Source organism: Palaemon carinicauda, chromosome 24 (genome assembly GCF_036898095.1).
Source record: "Palaemon carinicauda isolate YSFRI2023 chromosome 24, ASM3689809v2, whole genome shotgun sequence".
Lineage (NCBI taxonomy): Eukaryota > Metazoa > Arthropoda > Malacostraca > Decapoda > Palaemonidae > Palaemon > Palaemon carinicauda.
The window spans coordinates 3476063-3493136 of NC_090748.1; the positions used below are offsets into that span (position 1 = coordinate 3476063).

General features: G+C 47.2%; 1 protein-coding gene across 2 annotated transcripts in view; it reads right to left on the reverse strand.

Moving 5' to 3' along the window:
• YL-1 (Vacuolar protein sorting-associated protein YL-1) overlaps nt 1-17074 on the reverse strand; it is a 71087-nt gene that overhangs the window by 40521 nt on the left and 13492 nt on the right. For both annotated transcript variants that reach the window (XM_068347972.1, XM_068347973.1), the window contains exons 2-3: nt 5998-6144; nt 5112-5250 (exon numbers count right to left, since the gene is read on the reverse strand). In XM_068347972.1, coding sequence (XP_068204073.1) covers nt 5112-5250; nt 5998-6131 — 273 coding nt within the window. In that variant the 5' untranslated portion in view covers nt 6132-6144. The remainder of the gene's footprint in view (nt 1-5111; nt 5251-5997; nt 6145-17074) is intronic.

The window sequence follows — 17074 nt, forward strand, 5'->3', positions numbered from 1 at the left end:
AGCCTCTAGCTCTAGAGAGTCTTTCGATAGTCTGAAGGCAGTCAGACGAAGAGCGTGGAGGCTTGGGTGTACCTTCTTTACGTGAGGCTGACGCAGAAGGTCCACTCTTAGAGGAAGAGTCCTGGGAACGTCCACTAGCCATTGCAGTACCTCGGTGAACCACTCTCTCGCAGGCCAGAGGGGAGCAACCAACGTCAACCGTGTCCCTTCGTGAGAGGCGAACTTCTGAAGTACCCTGTTGACAATCTTGAACGGAGGGAACGCATACAGGTCTAGATGGGACCAATCCAGCAGAAAGGCATCCACATGAACTGCTGCTGGGTCTGGAATCGGAGAACAATACATCGGGAGCCTCTTGGTCATCGAGGTAGCGAATAGATCTATGGTGGGCTGACCCCACAGGGCCCATAGTCTGTTGCAAACATTCTTGTGAAGGGTCCACTCTGTGGGGATGACCTGACCCTTCCGGCTGAGGCGATCTGCCATGACATTCATGTCGCCCTGAATGAACCTCGTTACCAGCGAAAGCTTTCGATCTTTTGACCAAATGAGGAGGTCCCTTGCGATCTCGAACAACTTCCTCGAATGAGTCCCTCCTTGCTTGGAGATGTAAGCCAAGGCTGTGGTGTTGTCGGAGTTCACCTCCACCACCTTGCTTAGCTGGAGGGACTTGAAGGTTATCAAGGCCAGATGAACTGCCAAAAGCTCCTTGCAGTTGATGTGAAGTGTCCTTTGCTCCTGATTCCACGTGCCCGAGCATTCCTGTCCGTCCAGTGTCGCACCCCAGCCCGTGTCCGATGCGTCCGAGAAGAGACGGTGGTCGGGGGTCTGAACAGCCAATGGTAGACCTTCCTTGAGAAGAATGCTGTTCTTCCACCACGTCAGTGTAGACCTCATCTCTTCGGAAACAGGCACTGAGACCGCCTCTAGCGTCATGTCCTTTCTCCAGTGAGCAGCTAGATGAAACTGAAGGGGGCGGAGGTGGAGTCTCCCTAACTCGATGAACTGGGCCAGCGATGAAAGTGTCCCTGTTAGACTCATCCACTGCCTGACAGAACATCGGTTCCTTCTCAGCATGCTCTGGATGCATTCTAGGGCTTGATTGATCCTTGGGGCCGACGGAAAAGCCCGAAAAGCTCGACTCTGAATCTCCATACCTAGATAGACAATGGTCTGGGATGGGACGAGTAGGGACTTCTCTATATTGACCAGGAGGCCCAATTCCTTGGTCAGATCCATAGTCCATCTGAGATTCTCCAGACAGCGACGACTTGACGGAGCTCTTAAAAGCCAGTCGTCCAAATAGAGGGAGGCTCTGATGTCTGCCAAGTGAAGGAATTTGGCAATATTCCTCATCAGTTTGGTAAACACAAGAGGTGCCGTGCTTAGGCCAAAGCACAGGGCTTGGAACTGGTACACAACCTTTCCAAAGACGAACCTTAGGAAAGGTTGGGAGTCTGGATGGATGGGGACGTGAAAGTACGCGTCTTTCAGGTCTAACGAGACCATCCAGTCCTCCTTCCTGACCGCTGCTAGGACCGACTTCGTCGTCTCCATCGTGAACGTCTGCTTGGTGACAAAAGCATTGAGAGCACTGACGTCCAGCACCGGTCTCCAACCTCCTGTCTTCTTCGCTACCAGGAAGAGACGGTTGTAGAAGCCCGGGGATTGATGGTCCCGGACTATGACTACCGCTCCCTTTTGTAGCAAGAGCGACACCTCTTGTTGCAACGCTAGCCTCTTGTCCTTCTCCTTGTAGTTGGGAGAGAGGTTGATGGGAGATGTTGCTAGAGGGGGACTGCGGCAGAACGGAATTCTGTACCCCTCCCTTAGCCACTTCACAGACTGAGCGTCTGCACCTCTGCTCTCCCAAGCTTGCCAGAAGAACTTGAGCCTGGCTCCCACTGCTGTCTGGAGAGGAAGGCAGTCAGATCCTGCCTTTTGCGGACTTGGAACCCTTCTTGGATTTGCCACGGTGACTGTCGGCACGGGTACCTCCTCTGCTGGAGGTTCTGCCACGAAAGGGCGGGATGAACCTAGTTGCTGGTGTGTCCACTGCTGCAGGACGGAAAGGTCTAGGCACGGAAGGTAAAGCTTTAGCCTTACGTGCGGAAGATGCCATCAGATCATGGGTATCCTTCTGGATCAGCGAGGCAGCCATCCCCTTGATCAGCTCCTCCGGAAACAGACACTTGGAGAGAGGAGCAAACAACAACTCCGACTTCTGGCAAAGAGTGATCCCAGACGACAAGAAGGAGCAAAGATGTTCTCTCTTCTTAAGCACTCCCGACGTGTACGAAGCCGCAAGTTCACCAGACCCATCCCGAATGGCTTTGTCCATGCAAGACATGATCAGCATGGCAAAGTCCTTATCCGAAGGGGAAGTCTTTCTGCTTAACGCTCCCAAACACCAATCGAGGAAGTTGAAGATCTCAAAAGCACGAAAGACTCCCTTCAACAGATGATCCATGTCAGAAAAGGACCAGCAAATCTTCGATCGTCTCATAGCCAGCCTGCGGGGAGAGTCAACCAGACTTGAAAAGTCGCCCTGGGCAGAGGCAGGAACCCCCAAGCCGGGTTGCTCTCCCGTGGCATACCAGACGCTAGATTTGGAAGCAAGCTTGGTAGGCGGAAAGATGAAAGCAGTCTTTCCCAGTTGCTTCTTGGACTGCAACCACTCTCCCATAACCCTCAAAGCTCTCTTGGATGAGCGTGCGAGGACAAGCTTGGTGAAGGCAGGAGCAGCAGACTGCAAGCCCAGAGCAAACTCGGAGGGAGGAGAGCGAGGGGTTGCAGACACAAACTGTTCTGGATACAAGTCCCTGAACAAGGCAAGGACTTTACGAAAGTCTAAGGAGGGAGGCGTAGACTTGGGCCCTTCTAAGTCGGAGTGCGGTTCATCCAAATGTGCATCTTCGTCATCCGATACTCCATCATCCGAAAGCTGAGTAGGAAGTGGCAAAGGCGGAGCAGAAAGCTGAACGGCTGAATCCGGCAGCACGGGTGCATGCGTAGCTGCTGCGGATTCAACATCATGCCGCAGCTGGTCAGTCTGCGAGCTGGCAACAACAAAAGCAGAGTGCTGGTGCGTGGGAGGGACTGCCGTGGGTTGCGGAGCATGCCGTATGGGATGCGGAGCATGCCGCATGGGTTGCGGAGCATGCCGCATAGTGTCAGAACACGGCAGCTCTACAGCACCTTCCCACTGCTGATGCGGTAGCTCACGCATGTCAACGGATGGTGCAGCAAGAACATGCGTCTGGCAGGGTGGACTGCGCATCGGTGGTGGAGCTCTCACAGGTGGAGTGTGGGAGCAGGCAGCCGCAGTATCTGCTGAGCGCACAACCGCGGCAGGTTGTAGGCTAACAGGGGCAGTGTCAACCTTCTCAGCATGATACTCTTGCATGAACGCAGCAAGCTGAGACTGCATAGTCTGCAGCAAGGACCACTTAGGGTCTACCGTGGTTGGAGCAGCAACAGACGGAGCAGTAGCCTGTTGTGGAACCACTCTACCTCTCTTGGGAGGTGTGCAGTCTTCGGAAGACTGCGGCGAGTCCGAACTGACCCAGTGGCTACACCTGGGCCGTTGGACTCGCTCGGAAGGGACCTTACGCTTGAGAGGTCGTGAGACCTTGGTCCATCGTTTCCTCCTTGAAACTTCTTCCACAGACGAGGGATGATAGGGCTCATTCGTCTGTATGTGGATGGGACGATCTCTGAGAGAAACGTCCGCAACCACTGAGGGTACATCCGTACGCTGATCAAGGCCTGCCAAACCCTTTGGTCCTTCGACATTGCTTCTCCCCTGGGCTTGGGAGCTTGCAAGAGGTCCCGGACTGGGAGGACGACTGGCACGAACAGATGTACCCTCATGCGCAACACTGACACTGACACTTTTCACCTCACTTGCACTAACACTTCCCACTGCACTTTTCGCTTTCAGCTCTTTGACATCTGCCAAAAGCTGATTACGGTCATTAGCCAATGACTCCACTCTGTCACCAAGAGCCTGAATGGCACGCATCATATCCGCCATGGATGGCTGAGCACTAGTAGCAGGGTCGGGAGTCACCACTACAGGGGAAGGAAAAGGTTGAGGGGCATGGGGAGAGGAAAAATCAACAGAGCGAGAAGAACTCCTCCTGATCCTATCCTTCTCTAGCCTACGTGCATTTTTAAGGAATTCGTTAAAATCGAATTCCGAAAGCCCAGCGCATTCCTCACACCGATCTTCCAATTGACAGGATTTACCCCTACAATTGGAACAAACGGTGTGAGGATCTATGGAGGCCTTCGGAAGACGCATAGTACAAGCCCTAACACTACACTGCCTGTACTTAGGGACTTGAGACTGGTCAGACATCTTGAATTGTAGAAATAGTCAAGGGGGGATTCCAAAAACTAGCAAAGTTCGTTAACAATTAATCCAAATTAATTCCAAAAGCTTGCTAAGCTAATGATAAAGCTTCCTGAATAGCGAAGGCTAAAATCTAGAGCGAATACATCACCAAAACGTGAGAAACAACTCCAGAATCAAAAGCGTATCCAAGTAGGTCTTGCCGGTGGCACGACAGAGGAAAAATTGAGTTCTTGTTGACAAGAAGTACTTGAGTACCTGCTCTCAGATGGCGCTGTTGTGTACACCCCCACCTGTATAGCGATCGCTGGCGTATCCCGACCTTAGATTTCTGTCGGGCAACGGAGTTGACAGCTACATGATCATCGGGTAAGATTAATATTGAAAAATTCAATATTAAGTAGTTATTAGAACATAATGCGATAATATATGGAAAATAATACAATACATACAGTAAATTACTGTACATATACAAAATATGCAGCACCATATGAACTGTATATTATAGTTACCCTTACTGTAGCAATACATTTCCTTCAAAAAATTTTAATGAGTGACTATTTTATTCTAGGCCTTGCTGACAAATCTCTTTTCCTATCATGAAACATTTTTCACAATGTGATTCAGAAAAATATTCGCATCTCGGTTTGTACTGAAAATTTTGTAAGCAGATCTTACGTGAAGAGAGGTATGACTGTATGTAACTCTTAAATTCGTTTTATCATTCTTACAAAAATACAAAATTGCATATCACCTTATAGGCTTTAGTTACAAGCCTTCCACGGGGCTTCTTCTTCCCTCCTTTACCATCATCTTCCTGATCTGAGACAGGCTCATCGTTCTCATCGATACTGAAGTCAGAGTCAACTTCATCATCTTGCTCCACTTCTGACCTGAAAATCAAAGCATCACAATTTAACTTTCACTTGGTAATCTGTGATTAAATATAGAGATGTTATATTGCACCTTTCCTTGATGAACAAATAATTGGACATGAACAGTGGTTCCCGTAAAGATCGTACATCACTTGATAAACGTTCAGTTTTGATATTGTACTTAGTTGTTGGATATCATATTGCCTCCCTTTATCTTTCCATTTATCTCCTCTTACAATCTATGATCCATGTTTTTAAAACATCCTGACGCAACTTACTTTTTTAATAATTTCAAAGGTGACGTCAGTATTCTTAATTGTGGTATCAACAAACACATAGTATAACTGAAATATATAACCTTAGCTTCCCCACAAAATTCTTCAATTAAAGCACTCTGTTTTCACAGTTGTTCACCAAATTCTAAGGACTTTATTTCTGTATTCAACAATCTGAGTTCTTCCCCAATCTATGAAAAATTCTCCTTTAAATTATATAATTTAGCCAAATCACACTGATAATTATCCAAACCACCTCCTTATGATACAATAGGAAAAGAAACCTATTACTAAACACTTGGGTTCAGTAGCAAACTGTTGCCTTTGTCCCTGAAATCATATGCCTCCTAATATCCTTAAAATATAATCACCCTAAAACATGCGTGCAGTAATTTAAAATAATACAATAAAACAATTGATCAAAACCTCAGAATTTCTACTATCACAGAAATTTTTCAGTATCACCAATAAAAAATAAATCAGAACTTACTGGTAGTCAATGTCATCAGCTTCTTCCTCAAAACCCCCATACGTTGTTTTGTAAAAATCATCTTCCTCCTCATCTTCCAACAACTTGGCCATCTTTGTACCGGCATTGTTACGACGGTCACGAGAGGCAGCCATTGTTTCAAGAATTCTGCAAATAAAAAAAAAAATTGCTTACTTTAAGTCTAGCACACTTTTGATCAAATCTGATAAATGGAAATCCTCTTTGCATAAGATTATCATTTCATAAACTTTACTACATTTAGTGATTAATATCTAGCTAATTCTAATAGCCAGGCTTTCTCCATCATGAGGTTCAATACTACACAGTATTCTAGAAGTTTTATTCCTGCTGTGACCAAGTTGTGGAATGATCTTCCTAATCGTAGTTGAATCAGTAGAACTTCAAAAGTTCAAAGTTGCAGCAAATGTTTTTATGTTGAACAGGCTGACATGAGTCTTTTTATAGTTTATATATGACATGTCTGTTTTTGACGTTGTTAATAGTTTACATAGGACATATCTGTTTTGACGCTGTCACTTTTTTTAGAATGATTTATTGTTAATTTGTTCTCATCATTTATTTATTTCCTTATTTCTTTTCCTCACCGGGCTATTTTTCCCTATTGGAGCCCTTGGGCTCATAGCATCTTGCTTTTCCAGCTAGGGTTGTAGCTTGGCTAACAACAATAATAATAAAAATAAAAGGAATCTACATTTCACAACAAAGTATACGCAGGCTTTCCTTTTTGGGTGATGGATTTCAACTCTTTGATATCACACTGTCATACAAATGTCAAATACTGTAAATAGTTTGACATAACATAGCATTGGCATGACATGTGCATGGTGTTGGGAATAACCAAAGTCCAACTTTTAAAATTCTACAAGGTGTTTATAGATGATGATCTTACTACTATTCTAATTAGTGTTGGAATATTTTTCTATATTTTCATACAAGCAGTAACAAGCATAACTAGCACTTAGATTTAAGATAAAAACTTATATTTTTCTTTTCATAATTTATTTAATTATAACACTCATTCTGTAACAGAAAAGAAGTACAGATTAAAGAAGTAAGAAAAACTGGAGGCTAGTAACTAATGTCTGATAGCTTCTGCGGGCAGAAGAGCAATTAATTAACCACAGGCAACATCATACCAACCCACTTAGTAGGAGGGATTCTGAGGCAGCCATACCAGGTTGCCAGACCTCAATAATTCTTCTACTGGCCATAAGTGGCTTTGCTCAGAAGTAATCTCAATTAAATGACTCGGTTTGTAGAGTTATAGATGGGAAAAATACTAATTGTTTTTAAAAATTTGTAGCATTACATGATGTAAATTCAATTTGCAGTGCACTAAAGAACTAAAATATATTTCACTAAAGACGGGTTTGACCACACAAAACAACAATGGCTTAAAATTTAACTACAAAAATCATTATCATCATCTCCTCCTACACCTATTGACGCAAAGGGCCTCGCTTAGATTTAGCCAGTCTTCTCTATCTTGGGCTTTTACATCAATAGTTCTCCATTCATCATCTCCTACATCATGCTTCATATTCCCCAGCCATGTAGGTCTGGGCCTTCCAACTCTTCTAGTGCCTTGTGGACCCCAGTTAAAAGTTTGGTGAACTAATCTCTCTCGGGAGTGTGAAGATCATGCCCAAACCATCTCCATTTACCCCTCATCAAGATCTCATCCGCATATGGCACTCATGTAATCTCTCTCTATAGTTTCATTTCTAAGATGTTCAACTAATATTTCTTTACTTTTTTATTAATTGTCCTTTTACCCACATTATGATAAATTCCTTATTTTTTGTCTGTATTTCTTCCAATGAATAGAAATGATCCTACTATTACTATAAGTTCTCTTCCTAGTACAACTTAATTTGAAAAAATCACAAATTTAAAAGGTAATTTGTATTTTTCCTAAGTATACAAAGGAGATTAGTTCAAGCACAGCTAGAACTTGACAGTTAAACCTTATGAGGACTTGCCGGTACACCGAACGTCACTTTGATTGCATCTGGGAATTTTGGGGGAGGTGATGGTGGGAAGTTGAAGGAATCAGGTTTGAATAGTTAGGAAAAATCAAAAATTTCAAGTAATTTTTATTTTTCCTAACATACTTACCGAGAACTACTTTCTTTTGGAGTCACTTGGTGATCTCTCTTTCCCGACCAAGGTTTTTCGCGCCGTTACCCCCCTACTCCGTTCTCTATATAGGCCTACCCCCGCCGCCAAGGAATGCGCCCCGAGGGCAGGATTAGGGCAGGTCACTGGTTCTCTGGGCCATTCTCCTCATTAAGTTCGTCGTATAGCCCAACTTGGCAATGGAAGGATGGCACTCGGGGACGGAAGGGAGGGCCATTACCCGAAAGTAGTTCTCGGTAAGTATGTTAGGAAAAATAAAAATTACTTAAAATTTTTTATTTGTTCCAACACAAAATACTTACCGAGAACTACTTTCTTTTGGAGACTTATACTTTAGGAGGCGGGAGTGCAATTCTGACACTTGACTTGGCACGTAGGGCCTAGAGGGCTATGGAATGCGAGGGCCTAGAGGGCTATGGAATGCGGGGGCCTATCAGAGTGCGGGAGTGAGGCTAACTGCGCAACCTTACGCTATTATCTAAGACTCACCTCTTGAAAAAGTCGCGAAGAATGTGTTCATCTTTGGGGACAGCCTGTAAACTCCTAAGAAGAGAGCCAGAGAGCGGGTAGGCGATAAGGAGGGCTTCGCACTCGCTCCTATCGGAGGCTAGCACCGCAGGTGCCTCTGGCCTCACCGCTACACTGCTTGGAGGGCGGCAATGACTGTCCCAATGGAGAACCAGCTTCCTTGTAGGATCTGGCGATCACCTGTCTCAACCAGAAGGAGATGGTGTCTTGGAAACTTGTTTCTTATTAATACCTGTGGAAACGAAGAGGCTCTTGATATCCGGTCCGAGATGCGCTGTCCTTTCCAGGTATTTTCTAATTGTTCGCACTGGGCACAATTTTAAGTCTTCTGCATTACCTGTCTTAGGGATGGCAGGAATCGAGAAACCTTCAAAACTCGGGTCCCAGACTGCCGGGTTTTGAGTCTTGGCCACAAAAGAAGGTACGAACTTGAAGGATACTTCTTTCCACCCCTTTGAGTGAGAGACGTCGAATGACAAACCATGGATCTCTCCCACTCTCTTAGCGGACGCCAAGGCCAGCAAGAAGACGGCCTTGAGGGTGAGATCTTTGTCCACGATACCCTTCAAGGGTCCAAAGGGGGAACGACACATCATCTTCCGGACCTTGCCTAAGTCCCACTGGGGCACCTTTCCCGCCTGAGGGGGGCAAGACTGCTCGAAGCTTTTGACAAGCATCGCTATGTGTCTCGAGGCCCCCAGGTCGATGCCCTTCAGGAGGAAGACTTGGCCTAAGGCAGCCCGAACCCCTTTTATGGCTGGGATTGACATCCCTGCTTTGTCCCTGAGAAACACCAGAAAATCTGCTATGTCTGGGACAGAGGCCTTAAGAGGTCTAATATGCCTCTCAGAGCACCACTTCGTGACGGAGGTCCATTTTGTCTGGTAGACCGCGGCTGACGACTTTCTCAGGAATAGAGACATTCTCTTAGCTGTGGAGGGAGAATATCCTTCTTTCTTCAGGAGCCGCTCTTTAGTCTTCAGTCGTGAAGACGTAGAGAGAAGCTGTCGTGGAGCTTGAGAAAGTGAGGCTGGTGCAGAAGGTCTGACCTGGCGGACAGAGGCCACGGCGGTTGACTCGATAGGTCTTTTAGATCCGCGAACCACTCTCTCCCTCCGGCCACCACGGCGCTATCAAAGTCATCTTTAGGTTTCGGGCCGTCTTTACTCTGTTGAGCACTTGTCTTATCAACGTGGAAAGGGGGAAAGGCGTACACATCCAGATTGTCCCTCTTGTGCTGAAAAGAGTCTTCTAAGGCTGCTTTCGGGTCTGGTACAGGGGAGCAATAGACTGGGAGTTGGGCGTTGAGGTTGTTGCAAAGAGGTCAACCACCGGGGAACCCCAGCGTTGAATGATGAGCTTGGCTATTCCTGGGAGAAGGGACCATTCTGTCCCTACTATCTGGCCCATTCTGCTGAGGCCGTCGGCCAGAACGTTTTTCTTCCCGGGAATGAATCTTGCTAACATCACCACTTGATTTTCTTCCGCTCAATCTAGACTCTCTATGGTGAGATCGCACAACTCCTTCGATTACAAGTACCCTGCTTCTTTATGTGTGCCACTACCGTGGCGTTGCCGCACATCCACGCCACGGTGTTCCCCTTTAGCAGACTTGCGAAGTGTAGGTACGCCTTCTGGACTGCTTCCAACTCCAGGACATTGATGTGGAGTTGCCTCTCCCCTTCCAACCAGGTCTCTCGTGCCGTTTCGTCGAGGAGAAGGGCTCCATCCCTGGTTGGAGGCTTCTGTGAACAGTAGTAACTCGGGAGGGCCGGTCCCGAAGGTCGTTCCCTCGAGTGAGTTCGACTGGCAATGCCACCATTCTAGGGAGGGTCTCGTGTTTGGAAGGACTGGGATTAGCACCTGCTGTGAATCCGTCTGTCACCAGAGGTTCCTGAGATTCCATTGGCTGGATCTGAGCCTTACCCTCCCTTGGGGAACTAGGTTCTCCAATGAGACCAGGTGACCTATCAGCCTCTGCCAGTCTTCCGCCCTCTTGGGGTGTTCTGACAGGAACGGCTGACTAATGTGCCTGAGGTTTCTTATCTTATCCTCTGAAGGGAAAATTTTCCTCGAATGATGTCTAATGTCATTCCCAAGTAGTTCATTCCGGTGGATGGGGATAAATTTGACTACTTCGGGTTGATTACGATCCCCAGATCCTTGCAAAACTGGAGGAGACTTCTCCCTTGTTCCTCCAAGAGGACCATTGAGGCGGAAAGAAGCCACCAGTCGTCCAGGTATCTGATAAGGCGGATGCCTTGTTCGTGAGCCCCCACTGCGACAGCCGTGGAGACTCTCGTGAACACTTGGGGCGCTGTTGACAGACCAAAGCAAAGGGTCCTGAATTGCAGGATCTGGGAACCCTATTTCAACCGGAGGAACTTCCGACCCGAGGTGTGGACCGGAATCTGGAAGTATGCGTCCTTGGGGTCGATGGTCATCATATAATCTTTCTCCCTCAAGGACAGCAGGACTGAATTCTGAGTGTCCATTTTGAAGTCCGTCTTCTTGACGAACCTGTTGAGAGCTGACAGATCTATAACCGGTCTCCACCCCCCGGTCGCTTTCTCCACCAGGAACAGGCGACTGTAGAAACCTGGCCCTAGGAGAAGAACTTCTTCCATGGCACCCTTCTCTAGCATGGACAACACCTCCTCTTGAAGGGCGGTCCTCTTTAACGGGTCTTTGGGATCTAGCCATTCTATCCGGTTGGCCGGAAAAAGTGGGGGTGGTTCCGTTAGGAACGGAAGTCTGTAGCCCTCCTTTAGTACGGACACTGTCCAAGGTTCTGCTCCTTGAGCCTTCCATGCTTGCCAATGACGTCTGAGGCATCCTCCAACCCGAGGGTTGGGCGGGGATAGGGGGCCTCCCACTCTATCTTCTTCTAGAGGAGCGGCCTGATCTGCCTCTCCTAGAGGCGGAGTAACCCGACCTGAAGGAGCTTGAGGGCGCTGGAGCTCCCCTGCGGGGGGGCTGAGGCGTTGCGGACCAGGAGGAAGAGGGGGGCTTCTCTCCTCGTAGTGCTGGTATAGGCTTGGGGTGTCGCGGCACTATCCGAGACGGACCTCTTATAGGGCGGTCTCCTAGGAGTCGTAGGTCCGGGGACGTTATCCTCCTTCTTTTTCAAGACCTTCTCCATTATGGCTTCTAGTTCCTTCCGAGGAAACAAAGACTCTCCCCACAGGGGAAGGCTGCGAATGGCTCGTGCCTCCCTGTCTGGTACCTTCCAAGACACCTTCGCCAGAACAGTGTCTCACTTCCAGAGCACCCAGTTAGCTGTTAGTGCGAGAGACTGATATGTCAATAACCTAAGGGTTTTACCCCCGGAGGTAATGAGGTCCCTCAGTAGGCCTTGCTGGACAGGGTCCTCGGGGTCAAAGGAGGCTTGTACACCTTCCAAAGTGGAAGCCCACCAGTCCAGCCAAGAGGAGACGTTTACTAAGTCCCTCGACATTTTTCTCCATCATGGAGGCTTCTGCTGGCGAGAACCAGACTGGGGCCGAAGAGGCTCTACCGTCTGAAACGCCTTGACTAAGGATGTCTACTTCTGACTCCACCTTAAGGGTTGGGGGGGCCTCGGCATTGCTGGCCACTACTCTATTGACATACTCCTGCTCTAGGACTAGATCTCGGGTTAGAGGAAGTGCTAGGGACGTCTTAGGTTGGGAGGGAGTCTGCATGATCCTCAAAAGGCTTGACTTCCAGGAAACTTCATCCGTAGTCGCAGGTTCCGGTATTTGTGGTGCCTTCTGAAAAGGCTAACCACTCTCCTATAGACGGAGTCCTCCTCTCCGTCAGCCGAGGTCTCGGCTTGGGGCCGGGGAGCTGGGTTACCGGGCACGCCGACTGGACGTCTAGCTCTTTGGGGCCAGGGGCGCCGTCCTGCCGAGGTACTGGATTTCATCTGCGGGGACGTCCGCACCAGGGGCCTGGGTTAACGCAGGCAACGCTGGTTCAGCGGGGGACTCTCGTCCGCCCAAGGGCTCTGGGTGCCGAGGATGCGGTTCCCGTGGGCTGACCCGACAGCGTGAACCGTTCCTTCTGACCCGAAGGCCGCACCAGCTGGGGTGGTTCGGCCAGGCCGCCCAACAAGAAGCGCGTTTCCCCCCGCTGGGCGGGGATAACCGGAGGCTTCGGGGACTTACGCTTACCTGTAGAGTCCTTCATACGGCTTGATCCCGAGGAGCCGGGTCACCGGGCACTCCCCGGGCACTTCGGTTCTGGAATACCAGGCACTCCCTTGCGGTGGTACCGGTCTTCCCCGGCGGGGAGCTCCGCACCAGGTTCGGGGGTCAGAACCGGCATCGCCGTACCGTCGAGGACTACCGTTCGTGTATTCTCTCTGGGGGACGCGGATCCCCGTGGGCTGACCCGACGGAGGAACCGTTCCTTTTAAGTCCGAGGGCCGAACCAGCTGTGCTGATTCGGCCAGGCTGCCCGTAAAGAAGCCCGGTTACACCCGCTGGCGGGGTGAACCGGAAGCTTCGCGGCCTTACGCCTGCCTGAAGAGGCCTTCTCGCATTTCTCTCTGCGAGGGTTATATCTGCGTCTGGAGGATGGCCTTCGTGGTGAGAAAAACCCTGGGTTGTCGGTCCGGGGAACGCTGCAATACAGACCTGGGAGGCTCCTTCTCGGCGAGGCCCTCGGCTGCAGAAGAGACTGAAAAATACGCCAAGAGACTGGAGAAGAATTAGGGACATTTTTCCCCCACATGGGGTCATCAGAGGAGACGTGGCCTGCTTGCACCAGGACTCCGTCTCCCCACACACTCTCGAAAGTAGTACTTACCTCGAACTACTTCTTAAGAGTTATTTTCTCCACAATAAACCAACCTTGTCTCCTACTCTGGGTAGGAGAGGGTGGTCGGGAAGCTCTGTCAGGCGAGATGCCCGGCGCTAGTCTTCTTAGGCGAACCCTTCGTCGCCTACTTCTTCTTGGTGCTATACCGCACCCACTCAAACTCCTGGGGAAGAGCAATGGGCACTTCCCCGCAACTGACTTACCTCGTCCCCTACTCTGGGTAGGGGAAGATGGCTGTATAAGAATCTCTATTCGACGAGGCATCGGGAATTAAGTGGCGAGGAGAGGCTCGTCTTCCTATGAGCCTCTTGGATGTATTCTTCCTCTTGGTGCCCAAGTGCACTCACTGCACTACGTTCCAGGACTAGTAGTCCTGACACGTGGTTGAAGGGGAACATAAGCTGCCCCTACACGGCTAACACCGAGGATAAGGGGAGGAAGAATGATTTATTGTAAAATTGTTCCCTTCAGCTATTAATTCCTTGAAGGAATTCAAGGAATACTGTTCCATAATGCACACAACGCCCGGCACAAGCACTTAAGGAAATGAATTAAACACCGGGTAAGCACACGGTTGAAAAGTGAACGCACAGGAACACTTGGGAAAGCACACTGCGAAAAAACACAAGTCCCCACGCTGGGAACACGTGGAACACTAAACGCGCACAAAGGATCGAGAGAGACGAGAGTGAGGTGTGAACACCTCACGACCAAGGAACTTAATGAGGAGAATGGCCCAGAGAAGCAGTGACCAGCCCTAATCCTGCCCTCGGGGCGCATTCCTTGGCGGCGGGGGTAGGCCTATATAGAGAACGGAGTAGGGGGGTAACGGCGCGAAAAACCTTGGTCGGGAAAGAGAGATCGCCAAGTGACTCCAAAAGAAAGTAGTTCTCGGTAAGTATTTTGTGTTGGAACAAATGAAAATTACTTCTGAGGCTTGTAAATATATAAACAGGCAGACAAAGAAATACAGGCTTCAAAGTTGCGGTAGAATAAATATTCATACGTTCATTGAAAAAGAACTTTAGTGTAATTACAGTACTATATTGTATATAAATTACCGTAGTACCGTACTGTGGGTACATTAGATGATGAGCCAAGACAGCAATCACTTACAAGTGATGTGTAGTCTCACCTTAACTAATTAAGCTGAACTGTAGATATATTACAATACTGTATCAGTGAGTGTTGTTACATAGTGTAGTGTGGCAATGACGTCATCTTACCTTACCTTATACCGAAGCTGTGTTAATAATGTAAAATTACCTCTGAAAAGTGACATGAGCTATACAATACCGTGATAGAAACCACATGAAAACAATGTAGTACAGTACAGTAGGTTACCTATTGCGTTAGTCAACAACGCGTAGGCAGTGGTCTATGTTCAGGGGGGGTTACAAGTCGACTCACCTTAGAGCACCAAGTATTTGTGAATTTTCGCTCTTTATGGGTGTCTCTTGTTACCTTAACCCCACGATGATTGAGGGCAGACTGTACTGCAGTGCAGATTGCCCATTCACGCACCAACGGCACTATTTCAAAAAGCCTGTGATGCTTTTCTTGTTGACAGAATCCATAATGCTGCTACAGTCCCAACCAACTAAGGGGACAGCCAAGTAATGTGACATCTTGCTTTCTTTTATTATCCTCAGTGAAGGATTGGGCACCACTGTCTCTCCCACGAGGAGAAAAACGGTAAGATTGACTTATAAAACTTCGGGTAGTTTGTAGCGCTACGGCCAAGCGTCCTAATTTGCTTATTATCGCTCCAACTGTTATCTTGTATAGAATAAAAACGTTTGGAAATGGTCTACGGATCTTAAATATGTGCTTAAACGCAAACTTTTATGTTTTTTGCCGAAAACCCTAAATTACCTGAAAATTTGTGGCTCGAGTTCTTACTCCGGCCACGAATCTTCTCGCTCCCGTAGTAGGTAAGGGGGGGGGGGTCCGGGGGGGCGAAGCCCCCTGGGTAAGGATACGGCTTTTAGCATAGGTTAGGTGGGTTTTTTAAGTTAGCTTCTCCCGCCAAAATCGTTTTTAGAACGACGGCCACAGTTCAGAATATTCCAGTTTTCTACGAACTCGATTTTAGAATGACGGCCACAGTCCGCCCCACTTTATAATATTCCCATTTTCTATGAATGAAAACGGACCTGGCCGTCACCCTACGAAGGCTCCAAAACTTCTACCGATCAGTCTTCTGGACTACTGTAATTGTCCCAGAGGGGAAAAAGGAGGGGCAGCAGCTCCCTTCTCTTCTGACTGGTAAGTGTGTATTAAGTAAGCTGACTGACAACGTACTATCATCATTGTCATTATCATAGCCTAATCATTAAAATGTTATTTTCATTAGTAAAATAAATTTTTGAATATACTTACCCGATAATCATGTAGCTGTCAACTCCGTTGCCCGACAGAATTCTACGGGAGGGATACGCCAGCTATCACTATACTAGAAGGGGGTGTACTCACCAGCGCCACCTGTGGCCAGGTACTGCAGTACTGTACTTCTTGTTGACACCACCTCACTTTTTCCTCGGTCCACTGGTTCTCTATGGGGAGGAAGGGCGGGTCAATTAAATCATGATTATCGGGTAAGTATACAGTGAACCCTCGCTACTTCGCGGTTCGACCATCGCGGATTCACCACTTCGCGGATTTTTTCCATAACCCATATATATACAGTAATATATATATATATGTATGCATGTATTTATGTATATATGTAGGTATGTATATGTGTATACATATAAATATATATATATATATATACACACACACACACACACATATATATATATATATATATATATATATACACACATATATATATATATATATATATATATATATATATATATATATATATATATATATATGTATATATAAGTAGGAAGATGTGATGTAGTTCTAAGGGAAAAGTATGGGAAATATGTCTGGGTAATAAGCAAAGCTCTACCTCCAGTTTGTTTCTACATTATGATCAGAGATAAATGTAAACAAAACATTGGTTGCCATTTTTTATCGTGCTTTTTAGCATGTTTAGGAAATGCATGATATAAAATCACCTTTAATATTTGTGCCTGTTTTAGTTTAGGGTACTGTAGTACATGCATTAAGTGTTCTGTACATTAAAGGGTAGTTTGTTAACAGTACTACGTACAAGGGAAGGTTTTAAAAGTCTGAATATACATGTTGAATAAATAGGTAAATATGGTGTCACTACTTCGCGGATTTTCACCTATCGCGGCCGCGACTGGAACCTATCTACCGCGATAAACGAGGGTTCACTGTATTCAAAAATTTATTTTACTAATGAAAATAACATTTTTCAATATTAAACTTACCCGATAATCATGTAGCTGATTCACACCCAGGGGGGTGGGTGAAAACCAGTGTACAAGACTAAAGGATAGCTAAGTATCCCGTATTTCATATAATCAGTTATTTCAGAATAACAATGAAATAATAAGTACCTGGTAAGGAAGTCGACTTGAACCGTTACTCTGCCTTTATTAAGTTCGTCTTCCTTACTGAGCGCAGCGTTCCTCTTAGGAGGCTGAATCAACTCTAAGGTGCTAAA